Below are 12,687 nucleotides of genomic sequence, written 5' to 3'. Positions count from 1 at the left end.
CCTCAACCATATGGTTAAGGAAGAAAAATTATAAATACATAGGATACAACCTTAAAAGCCACATAGCTTTTCACCTCATGCAAACTTGCTCTCTCATCACCGTAAACACCGTCAAACAAGACCTCTCGCTATCGTGGGTAAGCCCTAAACCACCAGAAAAATACTACGGTCTTTAATCACCCCTACTAGCGTATAGACACCATGCATTTTGTACTTTTTGACAAGTACAAAATACAAAATCATGGTGAAAATTTAATTTCCCTTGAAAATAAAAGAGGTAAAATCTGATTGGGGTAGAGAATTTTGCCCTTTTACTAAACTTCTACAAACTTTGGTATTCACCAAAGAGTGATTTTCCCTTATACTAATCATCAAAGTTGAGTGGTCGAAATGAAGCTTAAACACATAGTAGAGATGGGTCTCAGACTCGTATCTCAACTCTCGCTACCCTTCAAATATAAGGATGTTTCCTTTAGCACCAATGTTTATCTGTTAAACAAGCTCCTCACTTCACATCTCACAAAGGCTATAAATGTCATGCATCTGATGATAAGTTATGCATCTCAAAAGATGTCATTTTCAATAACTACTACTTCCATTATACTTATATATTCTCTAAATCTCTCTATCTCCCTCGTTAGTACCACCCTCATTTTCCTGCCACTATTCAAAACATCCTTTAACCTACTACAACTACTTCTTAGCCAAATGTAACCATCCATCAAACTCTTACAATCACTACAACTGACACATCCCTTCTCAATTTACTGCCACTGCAATTAAATTTCACAATTATCCTCCTTCATTCAATTTCTTGCCTTACAACCAAGACTTCCTCCTCTACTAGCACCTAAAGTATGTCTACTCAAATAAAACCAACCATTCACTTGTTACCACCCAACATCCTAAACATCCGCCTCATAACACTCACCCAATGACCACTAAATCATTTGCTGTAAGATAAACTCCAAACATATCAAAATTAATTTTAAATCTTCATAATCACTTTTAAATATCTCAAATGTGTATCTAAACATGCATTTTTTTTCTAAGAGATTTTTATTTTTAATACAAAATGATTAATTAAACATCAAACTAATTAACATTAGTTAATAATTCACCTACAGTTAATAATCAGTATTGCCCATATTTGGATTTTTTTAGCATTTCCAATAGAAGCTCAATTTTGGTCAAAAAATATTGCCATAATTGTTTGTGTTAATTTTTAATTAGTTACAACTTTCACCAACGAAAAACTCGATTTGGAAGGGAGTCGAGTTCACACATATTATACTGGACACCGTCACTAACACGTTGACGTCGAAAATAATTTTAATAATAAATTAAACGTAATTACAAGTGTCATTGTCGGTTTCAAACACAACACTGACACGAAATGTAGGTGCTGCATAACATGCAACTGCATACTTTCCATATGTGCACTATCCTGGCTGAGATATACAGTGTAATTATGAGGTCAATAAATCAACAGACAAACCCCCAAGTTAGATTGGTTAACATCATTAGGCACATTTTGAATGGTTATCTTGCTAAAACACTAACTGACTCAAAGAAGAAGAAAAAAAAGACAGAAACCACATATATATACACAAGTTGAAACTCAATTGTAACAGCTTCTTGTTGAGCAAAAAAAAGTGCTTTTTATCAAGTAGATGGAATCATAGAGGAGTGCAAAATGCAGCATCCCTATGCAATATGATGAAGTTCGTGCTGTGTTTTCCGTCCTCCTTTGAACCATATCTTGCAACAATCATTTGGAAGTTTCGCCGGCTTTATCTACTCTATCTAACCGTTCAGCAATGTCGTAAACAATTTTCTCCAAAACCGACGAGTCTAGTTTTTTTTCTTCAGGAGAATCTCGGAGCAAATCTAGAAGCGCGCGAGCTTTATCTTGAGCTTTCACTGTGCCCTCTACTGTTAGCCGTAACAGACCTGGAATTGCTCCTTCTTTAAGAATTAGTTCCCGATATTTATCCCGGCAGCTTAGACATAATGATAGCAATGCTCCAACGGCGTGCTCTGTGCTGACAAGTGATCCGTCTTCAACTGTCTCTACAATGGTTAAAATTCCCCCGTCTGCAAGTGAGATTGCGATCCGTCCCTCTTCAGAGTTGGAGAGGATTTCAAGTAGTGATGTAGCTTTTTCTGCAAACTTTGAGTACTTTTTACAGTCTTTAAGGAGGTTGATGAGAGGGGAAACGGCACTAGCGTCAAGAAGTTCGATGGAATTTTCAATGCTGATGGAGAGATTATGGAGGGTTGTAACAGAATCAACTTTGCTTTGGACACTTCCGGATTTGAGAATCTGAACAAGGAGAGGAGCAGCTCCGGAAGCAGCAATAATCGACTTGTTGGATGCAGCTGATGAGAGTGTCAAGATTGCTGCTGTGGCCAATTCTCGTATACTGTTATTTTGCATCTTGAGAAGCTCCACCAGAGGAGGCACTGCACCAGCTGTCACTATTTGGACCTTGTTTCTAACAAATGTGAATTCCAAAATGTCATACAAAGAAAACATTCTTATATAACTCAGAAAAGTAAAGAATGGCGATAAGGACCCAAAGCATAAAATCAGAAGCAGAAGGCTTCACCTATTTTAAACACAATATATCCAACCCAGACATGGAGATATTAGATACAAACATTGTGCACATAGGTTTCCTATTCTCAAACATCAAATTGCAAAACACCGAAAAGATCTGACACCAAATAGGTACACTAGATTCACTTAGAGACTTATGCTGAAGATTCCTCTTCAGAGAACAAAGGATAATAAAACATGTGTCTTGGACTAGCTTTAGATAGAACAGGGCAAATTTCAGGTGTTCAACGCTTGTAATAGGTAATCCATCAAAGAATCTGGTTCAGCAGGGACGTAACTTCTGGACAGAAAGATGCAGTGCGACAAATAAAGCTTCCTCGTAATTGGCAGAACCTATAATCTACTTTAAGTCATGCCCTTTATGCCTACTACATCAAAAACCCTAGACAACAAAGAATGGATAGCAGCTTGAGTCTGCTCTGCAATAGCTTTGGCACGTTATTGATAGCTGTGGAACCTAGAATCGTTACATGGAATGGAAAATCTTGGACTTGGTATGGACCTAGTGCGTTCGGCCAAGGCAGACTTTTTGACAAGGCAATTTGTGAAGGGACGCTCGCCAATGGTGACGCCATAGGCTGCAAAGGTAGTTTTTTGGCTTTCTACCATTGACAATACTGAGTGTATATCGTTGGTCAATTATGTCTGTACATTGCGTCCAATTAGTTTGATGCAAACACTCTTTATCACATGGCATGTTAATTGCCGTGTTGGATGATGACGCAAACAATACATTTTCAAATGAGTGTCTGAGGGAGACTAAATAGACCGAAAATGTACAACAGTCTCTCTCATGTGTTTGCCTTCATTCAAAATTCCATTTTGAAATGGCAAACCCTAACCGTATCAGAAACCTTTCGTCCGTGGTAGCTAGAGTAAGTCTGCAAGTTCTAAATTCAACGGCGGCAAACGATACAACAATCTCGAGACTAATCCAAACGGAAACTCTCCCAAATAAAAGTACACAGGTCAGAAAGACATTGGAAGGAGAAGTAACAGAATTTTCCAATCCATAACAACAATCACGAGCAGATCTAGTATGCACGCAAGGTAACAACGTCGCCTTGGACGAGGCTGTAAACAAAAGGAATACCAAACAGAAACCAAATCATGTCACAAGAGTTCATTTCTAGCCTAGAAACAATAAAGTCTAAATCCACAATCGAAACACAGACTGAATCAATCCATTCTGCCACCATGGCTGATTGAGCCTCAAGGCTCTCCCCAGTAACTTCGCCATACATTGAACACAAAAATAACCTAATCCAAACACAACAACCATCTAGTTCACAATTCATTCACAAAACTGTTCCTAGTCCAAAACCAATCATAGCATAACACATTCCTCTCAAAATCATTGTGATAAGTAAACAGCACAAAAATCATCAAGAACATAGAATTGAAAAATACCCAAAAAGCCAAACCCAAAACCCAAATAAGAAACAAGAAAAAGAATGGATCTTAGCACCTTTCATTACGAACAGCAAGGTTGAGAAGAGCAAGCAGAGAAGATTGACGAGCATCAAGATTGGAAGAAGATAGCATGAAAATAAGCGGCTGAATAACACCAAGAGCAACAAATTTGGAGCGGGTTTTGGATGATTTACGAACCATTCTTCTGATTTCTCTTGCAGCTTCAATCTTAGAGTTAAGGTTTCCGTTAGTTAGTTTGTCAGATAATAACTGCATTGTCAGGTTTTGTTTCCATGTTGTTGTTGTTGTTAATGTTGTTGTTGACGATGATGTTTCGCTAGTTTCTGGTTCTTGTTCTTCCGATTGTTGTTGTTGTTGTTGTTGTTGTTCCACTTCCATTACCCTCTCTCGCTCTCCCATCTCTCCCTCTCACCGCCACTGGGGTAACTCTTTTTCCGATTCCCAATCCCTTTTCTGAGAAAATAAGGATATTTATTGTGAAAGTTGTCGAAAAATCAGTACACTGTGTTTTTCTAAAATGAATTACTAAAAGGAGAGAGATGATGGAAGAGTGATGAACAGATTAGGAGAGAGAAAATAATTTAGATTATTGTTAATTCTATAGGGTTATTTCTAGATTAAATAATTAATTTGCCCCATGAAATTTTTACAGATAGATAGTAATTAAGTTTATAGGGGAATGGTCCTTGTCACATAGGAGAGTGAACTTCAGCCCGAATAGGTGAAATGGTCATATCCAAACATATCTAATAGAGATAGAAAACACGTATATAGAGAATCTTAACACAATAGGTGTTGGTTTCATCACTTTATATATATATATATATATATATATATATATATATATATATATATATATATATATATATATATATATATATATATATATATATATATATATATATATATACACACGAGAGTGATTTAATTTCTTGAATTCACGTAAATAAATCTTTCTAAACAATAATGAGAGTTTTTATTTTCCTTGTAAAATATGTTGAAATACGCAAAAACATTTAAAGGAAGAAATATTCAATCACTTAGGTTATTTATTCAAAATTATACGAAGTGGCAAAAAAAGCTGCATCACATTAAGATGAAATTGACGAAGATATGAATGGTAACCTATAAGATATCATCTTCGATATCGAAATAGATTATTTAAAAAAAAAAATGTTTATGATACTTTACATAGTGACATGGAAGAATCGTTGTTTCCAGAGTGCTAAAATTTTACAAGATTGTCAGTTGTGTTAAGATTATTTAATCTTAAGGAAAAAAGTGGGTGGACGGATATAAGTTTCAATGTATTGCTTGAATTATTGCAAGAAATGCTCTTAGAAGGTAACATGTTGCCCAAGAGTAGTTATTAGGCTAAGAAGATATTGTGTCCAATGGGTTTGGATTATGTCAAAAATACATGCATGTCATAATGATTTCATATTATACAAGAAAACATATGAAAACTTGAAGGAATGCCTGAGGTGTAGGAGTCACGCTACAAGCTGAAGGACAATGGTGCTGAAGATGATGATGGTGTAACCAGAAAGGGTGTTCCTGCCAAGGTGATGTGATACCTACCGATAATTCAAAGGTTAAAGAGATTGTTTCCTAATGTAAACGACACAAAGAATATTAGATGGCATGTAGGTGAAAGAGTATGTGATAGAAAAATTAGTCATGTAGCTGATTCATTGCAATGGAAGAAAACTGATTCATTATTTTCGAATTTTTCCCTAGAGCCAAGGAACCTTAGGATTGGACTTGCCACCAATGGAATGAACATGTTTGGTAATATGAGTACTAACCATACTTCATGGTCCGTTCTTATCATAATTTATAACCTATCTTTGTGGTTGTGCATGAACTGCAAATATATGATGTTATAAGTGATGATTTCAGGTCCAAAATTACCAGTAAATGACATAGATATTTATTTAACTCCATTTATTTAAGATTTAAGATTTTTGCAGGAGAAAGGCATTGATGTTGATGATGTATATATGGGTGATAACTTTAAGATGTGTGTCACGTTATTTTGCATAATCAATGACTTTCCTGAATACAGTCATTTGTCTGGGTACAACGTTAAGGGACATAAAGAGTGTCATATACGTGAATATGATACATGCTCCCACCAACTACAAAATATAAGAAAGATTATTTACTTTGGAAATTTAAAGTTCCTAAGAACCAATCATCCATATCGTAGATTGTGGAAAGCTTTTAATGGAGAGTAGGAGTTTGATATCTCTCTAAAACCCTTAACTAGGGAGGAAGCTTATAAAAGACAACATTAATGTTGTATTTCTAAAGAACAAAAAAGATCTCATGGAGAAAAATATTTGGAAAAAGAAGTCGGTGTTCTTTAATCTTCCATATTGGCCTAGCCTAGATGTAAGATATTGTCATGATGTGATACATGTGGAAAAAAATATGTGTGATAGTTTGATTGGAACACTTATTAATATTAAAGGCGATATAAGAAAATAATGAATTTTTGTCTAGATATGGTGGCGATGGGTATACGATAAGAATTATCCCTAAATGAAATAGGAAATAAAGCATATTTTCCCCTAGCATGTCACACTATGTCTAAAAGTTTCCCAAGGATGCTCATCAAATGTGAAAAAACTTGTGTCAATGAAATATCTCAAATTAGTTGGCTTAAAATCTCATGATTGTCATGTCTTGATGCTACAACTTCTACCAATGGCTATATGTGGCATTTTACCAAAAAGTCTAAAGGTAACTATAATCAGATTGTGCTTATTCTTTAATGTTATAAATAGTAATGTCATTAATCCTAGAAATTTAGATGAGTTAGAACATGAGGCTGCAATTATTTTGTGCCAATTAGAAATGTATTTCCCTCCATCAATTAAAGGGTATACAAAAAATCATCATCTTTTGGAATCTTTGATCGTTGAATGATACATTATAGAAGAAGCTATTGAGTTTTTTTCAAACTATTTGTCAAAAGAAAACTCTATAGGAATTCTCGAGTCTCGTCATGATGGAAGACATTGAGGTATATGTACTCAAGTTTTAAATTTTAAGACAATGGGTCGAGATGTAGTTCTTCAAGCACAATTGTATATAATGAATAACGTTGATAAAGTTCAACCTTACTTGTATGCTCACAAAAGTTTTATACATGCAACCCAACAGACAAGAATGTCATATAGAAAACCCACTTTCGCTTTGGACTTTGAATCAAGCAATTAGCAATATCAGACATCATGAAGATCAATGCATCAAATAAAGATAGCCACATCCAAGAAAGCACTCCAATAGCTAGCATTCTTCATTGTTTTCTCATGTATCAGATGAAATACTCCTTGATCAACTCAGAGAGAAGCATCAGACACAAGTTCAAAATAGCAGTTTGCATCAAGACAATGTAGCAGATGAGTTCAAATAAATCCAAGACTTGCATCAGATGAAGGCTCAATTCATAATAACTTGATTTCAAAGTGTTGCCATTGGCCAAGTCCTTTTTCATATGGAATGTTACCTAATTCTAAGTCCAAAAGTTCAGATCAAGATCAACAGTCCATCAAGCATTTTTTAGGGTTTTTGTTGTTTATTAAGTATTTTAAGGTCCTAACACCACAAACACAATCAAAATACAAAAACAAAATATATATAATCACAATATATGGCTCAAATGAGCAAAGTGAAAATGGCATAAACATAAACAAGTTAAATGAAATGTAAATGGCAATGAATGATAAATGACTAGAAATTAATTTGCATAAAGTAAATGACTTGAAAGTAAAGCAATATTAATAAGAGTTAGTCAAATGTTAGTCAAAGTTAATTGAATGTTAGTAGTGTTTTGCTTTTTAATTGGTTAAGTCATTCTTTGGAGAATACTCAACCATCTACTCACAAGCATGAATCCTTGAACCAGGACATATTCCATAGGAAGGAAAAAAGACCAAGTTTCCACATAATACCATGAAATATGTGAAACTTACAATCTCACTTACTAGAATGATATACCTTTATGGTCAAATTTAGTTCTATATTAAGCAATCGTAATTGGACTTATGTAGAAGTCACAACTATCTGAGGTCGGGCAATAAAAATTTAGCTGTTAATGCATGTTAGAGATTTGGTATCATGAACCAAACTCCTAAAACATACCACACACTAAAAGAAAATATCAAAAGGGGTGGACCTATCACATCCATACTTGTATTGGTTCATTTGACACAAGGTCATTGATGAACCAATTAGCCTTAGGATATTTGAGATTTCATTGGTCAATGAAAGGAATGAGAAAGAATAGGGATGAAGGTGAAGGTGTAGGGGAGTGATGGAAACACAAATTGGCCATGGGAGGAATTTTATCAAATTAAAATCATTCATTCATTTCGGGAGATAAAATGTACATTTTATCAATCCCCTAAATCCAATGATTTTAATCCAACAAAAGTCAAATCAACCTTGACCAAGGCCCAAACAAATAGTCAAACATCACAAGACCATATAAATGGCTCAACATAATTTTTGCACAATTAATCAATTAAAAATCAAATTAAAATTCAATTTAATTTGGTCAAAACCTAAAATCTCTTCAAAACACCAAATAAATGGCCAAGAGATTTATCCTAGGTCAAACAAGATCAAAGGACCTTAGACAAAAAATTTCATGATTTTTGAAAAGTCAGAAGTATTTTTAAACAATTAAAAATATGCACAAAAACATTTAATTCATGAAAAATATCAAAATTAATCCAAAAAATATTTTTAATTCAAAAAATGAAAGAGAAAAATATTTAAAGATTTTTGGTGAAAGTCCCATATTTTTTGGATTAAAAATGAAATTGTTATGAATTAAGCAAAATTAAGCAATTAATTAAAAAATCAGAAAATACAAAAAAACAAGGGCCATCAGATCTCCCTCATTAATTGAGGTGGCAGATTTGATGGTCACGTGTGCGCTATCCATGGTGGACCTGAGTCAAAGCGCCACACGCATGGTAATCAAAACCAAGGGCCAAGATTAGAACGCTGGACCAAGATCAGATGGATGAGATGAAGCCAGCTCACTACCGAAGCCCTAGCTCCGGTCATCTTCTCCGGTGATGACCACCAGACTGGTCCAACCTAAACTTCATGAAAAATGAAAAACAAAGACACTATTTTGAAGAGAAAATGCTTAGGATCACGAATCTGACCTCAATTTTCTCCAACTCCAAGTATATAAAAAGATATACAGATTTAAATTTTGAGGATCATGAACTGAGTTACTTCGATTTGACCTCAAAGTAACTCAATCTTCTTGCATACATTGGTAGGACTTCAGTCAACCAAAAATCACAAAGAATAGTGAAGAATTAAGAGAGAATCGAAGAGATGAAGTTTCTGAAATTTAACCTTCGAGTAGCTTCAATTCAGCTTGATCTTGACCTGGATTTGCTTGATTCTTCCTCCTCTTGCTTGTAGTGATCAATTGAGATGGAAAGGGCAATGAATTCTTGGAGTTTGAACTTCAAAACAGAAGGTGAAATTCAAACTCGATTTCAATGAAATCCTCAATAAATTCTATGGTGTGAGGGTCTAAGTTCTCTTGGAAAAGATTGGGCAAGGTGTTGATGCATTTTCTAAAGCCGTGAGCTTGTTTAAATATAGGGAGGGAATCGATTTTTGCACCATTTGAAATTTTGCCAAAATTGGAAACCAACTTGCATGGATGCATGGGCAATGATTTTTGCCTAAGGAATGATGCAATCCATCTCCAATTCGTGTGCAATTGATGTTGAAGTCATCACAGTGGAGCATGCAAAGAAGAATGATCACTTGAATCCAAAACTTGCCAAAACAAACCCCACAATGGAGTCATGTGCAAGTCCCTCAATTTTGATCCAAATGAGATGATCTTGGACTTTTTAGAAAGGTGAGATCAAGTGGAACAACTTTAATGTTGAACACCTTTCCATTTGAAGCTTTTATCATGATGAATTTTGAGGTGGAAGTTTGGAAAATCAAATATATTTGAAAATTTTCTAAGTACCAAGCAAATGTTCACTTCTTCCACCTTGAATAACTTTTGCTATGGACGTCAAATGGAAAACGTTTCTTCATAAAAGTTGTATCTATTTCAAACCTATTTAATTTGGTCACAAATTGGACCTCATTTGGATTTGGCATAAAGGAGTTATGCATTTTAGAAGTTGACGAAAATCACTTGTTCAATGGTAATGGCCCAAAATGACCTATAATGTTTCCTCTTGGTACATGCACTTGAAAGTTGAATCGGAACTTATTCCAAAAATAAAAGTTGGATAGGACATCTTTAATTTTATCATGAAACTTTAATGGCTTTCATATCATAAAAAATGAGAAAGTTATGGTCTTTGGAGGTTGACCTCCTAACTAGGTTTCAGACAAAATGACCTATAATCTTTTACCATAAAAACTGACTTTCCAAGCAAAACTAGATCTTGACTTAAACATGAAATTTGTTTGTAATGTCATTGTTAGTAAAGTTTATTTTGTAATAATTTTCATATGACAAAAATTGTAGGAGATAGGGTCTAGGGAACCCCAAATTTGACCAGTTGACTTTCTCTGGTCAACCACCATGAACCAACTTGCAAACTTGAAGTTCCCTTGATACTTGGGACTCATGGAGGATCATATATGTGTAAGATGATGTAATATTAAGTATACATTGAAATATTTGATCAAATGATGAAGAAACTTGTTGAGGAAGTCACACAAGATACCCAGATGAATTAGGGCTTCCAAGGCAAACGAGCTTCAAACTCTTGATGAATTCTTGATAAAAATGATAAGTGAAGATCATGGGGATCCATACATGATGTCTAGAGTAAATTTAAACCATATCTTGATTGATCTCCTTGCATTGAGGGTCTTAAACCCTAGATATGAGCTTGATGGAGCATGGGTGAACACACACACACACACTACCTACAAAAGCAACAAAATATACATAGACATATTTTTGGTATTTTGTTTAGTAAATAATGAAAAACAAAGTATGATACAATCAAATATGCTTGGTGACCTCTCCCAATGCAAACCCAATGAATGAGGGGTAAGGAGGATGCCAAGGTGTGATCCCAAAGCCAACGCATATGATGAGATAGCATGAGGGGTCTTGGGGTCAAAATTTGGGTCTTACAACTACCCCTATTTAAGGACATTCTAACTGAGGATGTGAAAGTTAAAATCTTTGTATCCACTCAGTAGAATGGACTTAAATAACATTACATAGAAATAAATTTTGGTCCCTAAGAGACCTCATGATGTATATGATATGAATGTTAAAACTAATCTCTGTGGAGAAGATATTGCCACAAAGAAAAAGAATCCAGAGAGACTGAAAGTCCACAGGAACATATTGCATTCCATAAGGAAAACTCACTGGGGAGACAGAGACTCTGGGGGATAAAAGTGATGTGCGTAGGCCAGGCTATGACTTAAAAACTGTGGGAGACACGAGGGGAATTTCCATGAAAATAAATCAATGGAAAGACTTAGTCTGGGGAAGAGGGAAAAATCTGCGAGGGAAGCGGCTAGATTAGACCAAAGTTGGAATACCTGAATCAAACTCAAGTGGGGAAGAATGATCTTCCACAGGAGTACCAGAAACATATTATCTACTACCGGTTACTAGGTAGGAAGATAATGTACTCTGACAGAGGGACATCCGCTACCGGTTAGGGTAAAACCTATCAAGGATGACACGCTGAGGAAAAAGAGGTGTATTTGTTACCGGTTACTGGGTAAGAACAACCTGCTGGGGAAAATATCAAATAGGATTTACAACTATCGGTTACTGGGCAGAAGACCAAAGAGAGAATATTCGTCACCGGTTAAAGTGAACATATCAAGGATAAACTCAAAGGAAGAATATTCGTTACCGATTAGGGTAAACATATCAAGGATAGACTGCCAGAGAAAAGTAGGAATTATATCTATCGGTTACTGGATAGGATACCAAAGAGGAGAAAATCTGTCATCGGTTAGGATGAACATATCAAGGATTAACTCTATGGGGAATGAAATAGGGATTACAACTACCTTTTTACTGGGTAGAAAACCATAAAGGAAGAATATCCGTCACCGGTTAGGATGAACATATCAAGGATAATACTGTCTGGGGAAACGTGAAAATGAATCCGCTGGGAAAGCAAAGGAAGTAGGTTACATTTTACCGGGTATTGGGATAAAGTAAAGTACTCAAAAAAATTGAGAAGAATATTACCAGTTACTAGGTAATAGACTCTCAAGGGACCAAAACATTCATCTAGGTAAGAGGTAGAAAGAATATAACTCACGGGGAGTGATTCCATCCAGATAATTAACTGGGGGAAAACTGAAACAATAATCATCCACGAGGAAATAACTCAGTGGGGAAATGAGAAAGGTTAAATTCTTTCTGCTTAATGGGCTGACACTTTACTATTGAGAGAGGACACACACACCGAACCTGTATGGGGGAATAATATCATTGTAGCAGAGGATCAGAAATAAGGAATAAAACGCAATAAAGATGCATAATGAAATATTTGATGTTGTGTTTTATGCATGAATATGTATATGTTTGATGATTATGCTGAAAAAACCATCACAAAGGATACAAATATCAC

General features: G+C 35.2%; 1 protein-coding gene across 1 annotated transcript; it reads right to left on the bottom strand.

Moving 5' to 3' along the window:
* Nucleotides 1–1,307: 1,307 nt before the first annotated feature.
* On the bottom strand, nucleotides 1,308–4,654 carry LOC127118610 (U-box domain-containing protein 2). Its single transcript, XM_051048833.1, has 2 exons — nucleotides 4,092–4,654; nucleotides 1,308–2,498 (listed from the first exon to the last, which is right to left on the bottom strand). The coding sequence occupies exons 1-2, from the start codon at nucleotides 4,454–4,456 to the stop codon at nucleotides 1,772–1,774; spliced, it is 1,092 nt and encodes a 363-aa protein (XP_050904790.1). The 5' UTR covers nucleotides 4,457–4,654; the 3' UTR covers nucleotides 1,308–1,771.
* Between the last annotated feature and the right edge of the window lie 8,033 nt (nucleotides 4,655–12,687).

This window comes from Lathyrus oleraceus, chromosome 2, assembly GCF_024323335.1.
Source record: "Lathyrus oleraceus cultivar Zhongwan6 chromosome 2, CAAS_Psat_ZW6_1.0, whole genome shotgun sequence".
Classification (NCBI taxonomy): domain Eukaryota; kingdom Viridiplantae; phylum Streptophyta; class Magnoliopsida; order Fabales; family Fabaceae; genus Lathyrus; species Lathyrus oleraceus.
Note: the sequence above shows the minus strand (reverse complement) of the source record. Positions and strands in the feature narration are given on the sequence as shown.

What these genes read in the sequence shown, in the direction of transcription:
- LOC127118610 (XM_051048833.1), bottom strand. Translation starts at nt 4,456, where the DNA reads ATGGGAGAGCGAGAGAGGGTAATGGAAGTGGAACAACAACAACAACAA. An exon ending in CTTGCTGTTCGTAATGAAAG is followed by an intron (nt 2,499 to 4,091) that starts GTGCTAAGATCC and finishes CACATTTGTTAG; the next exon opens with AAACAAGGTCCAAATAGTGA.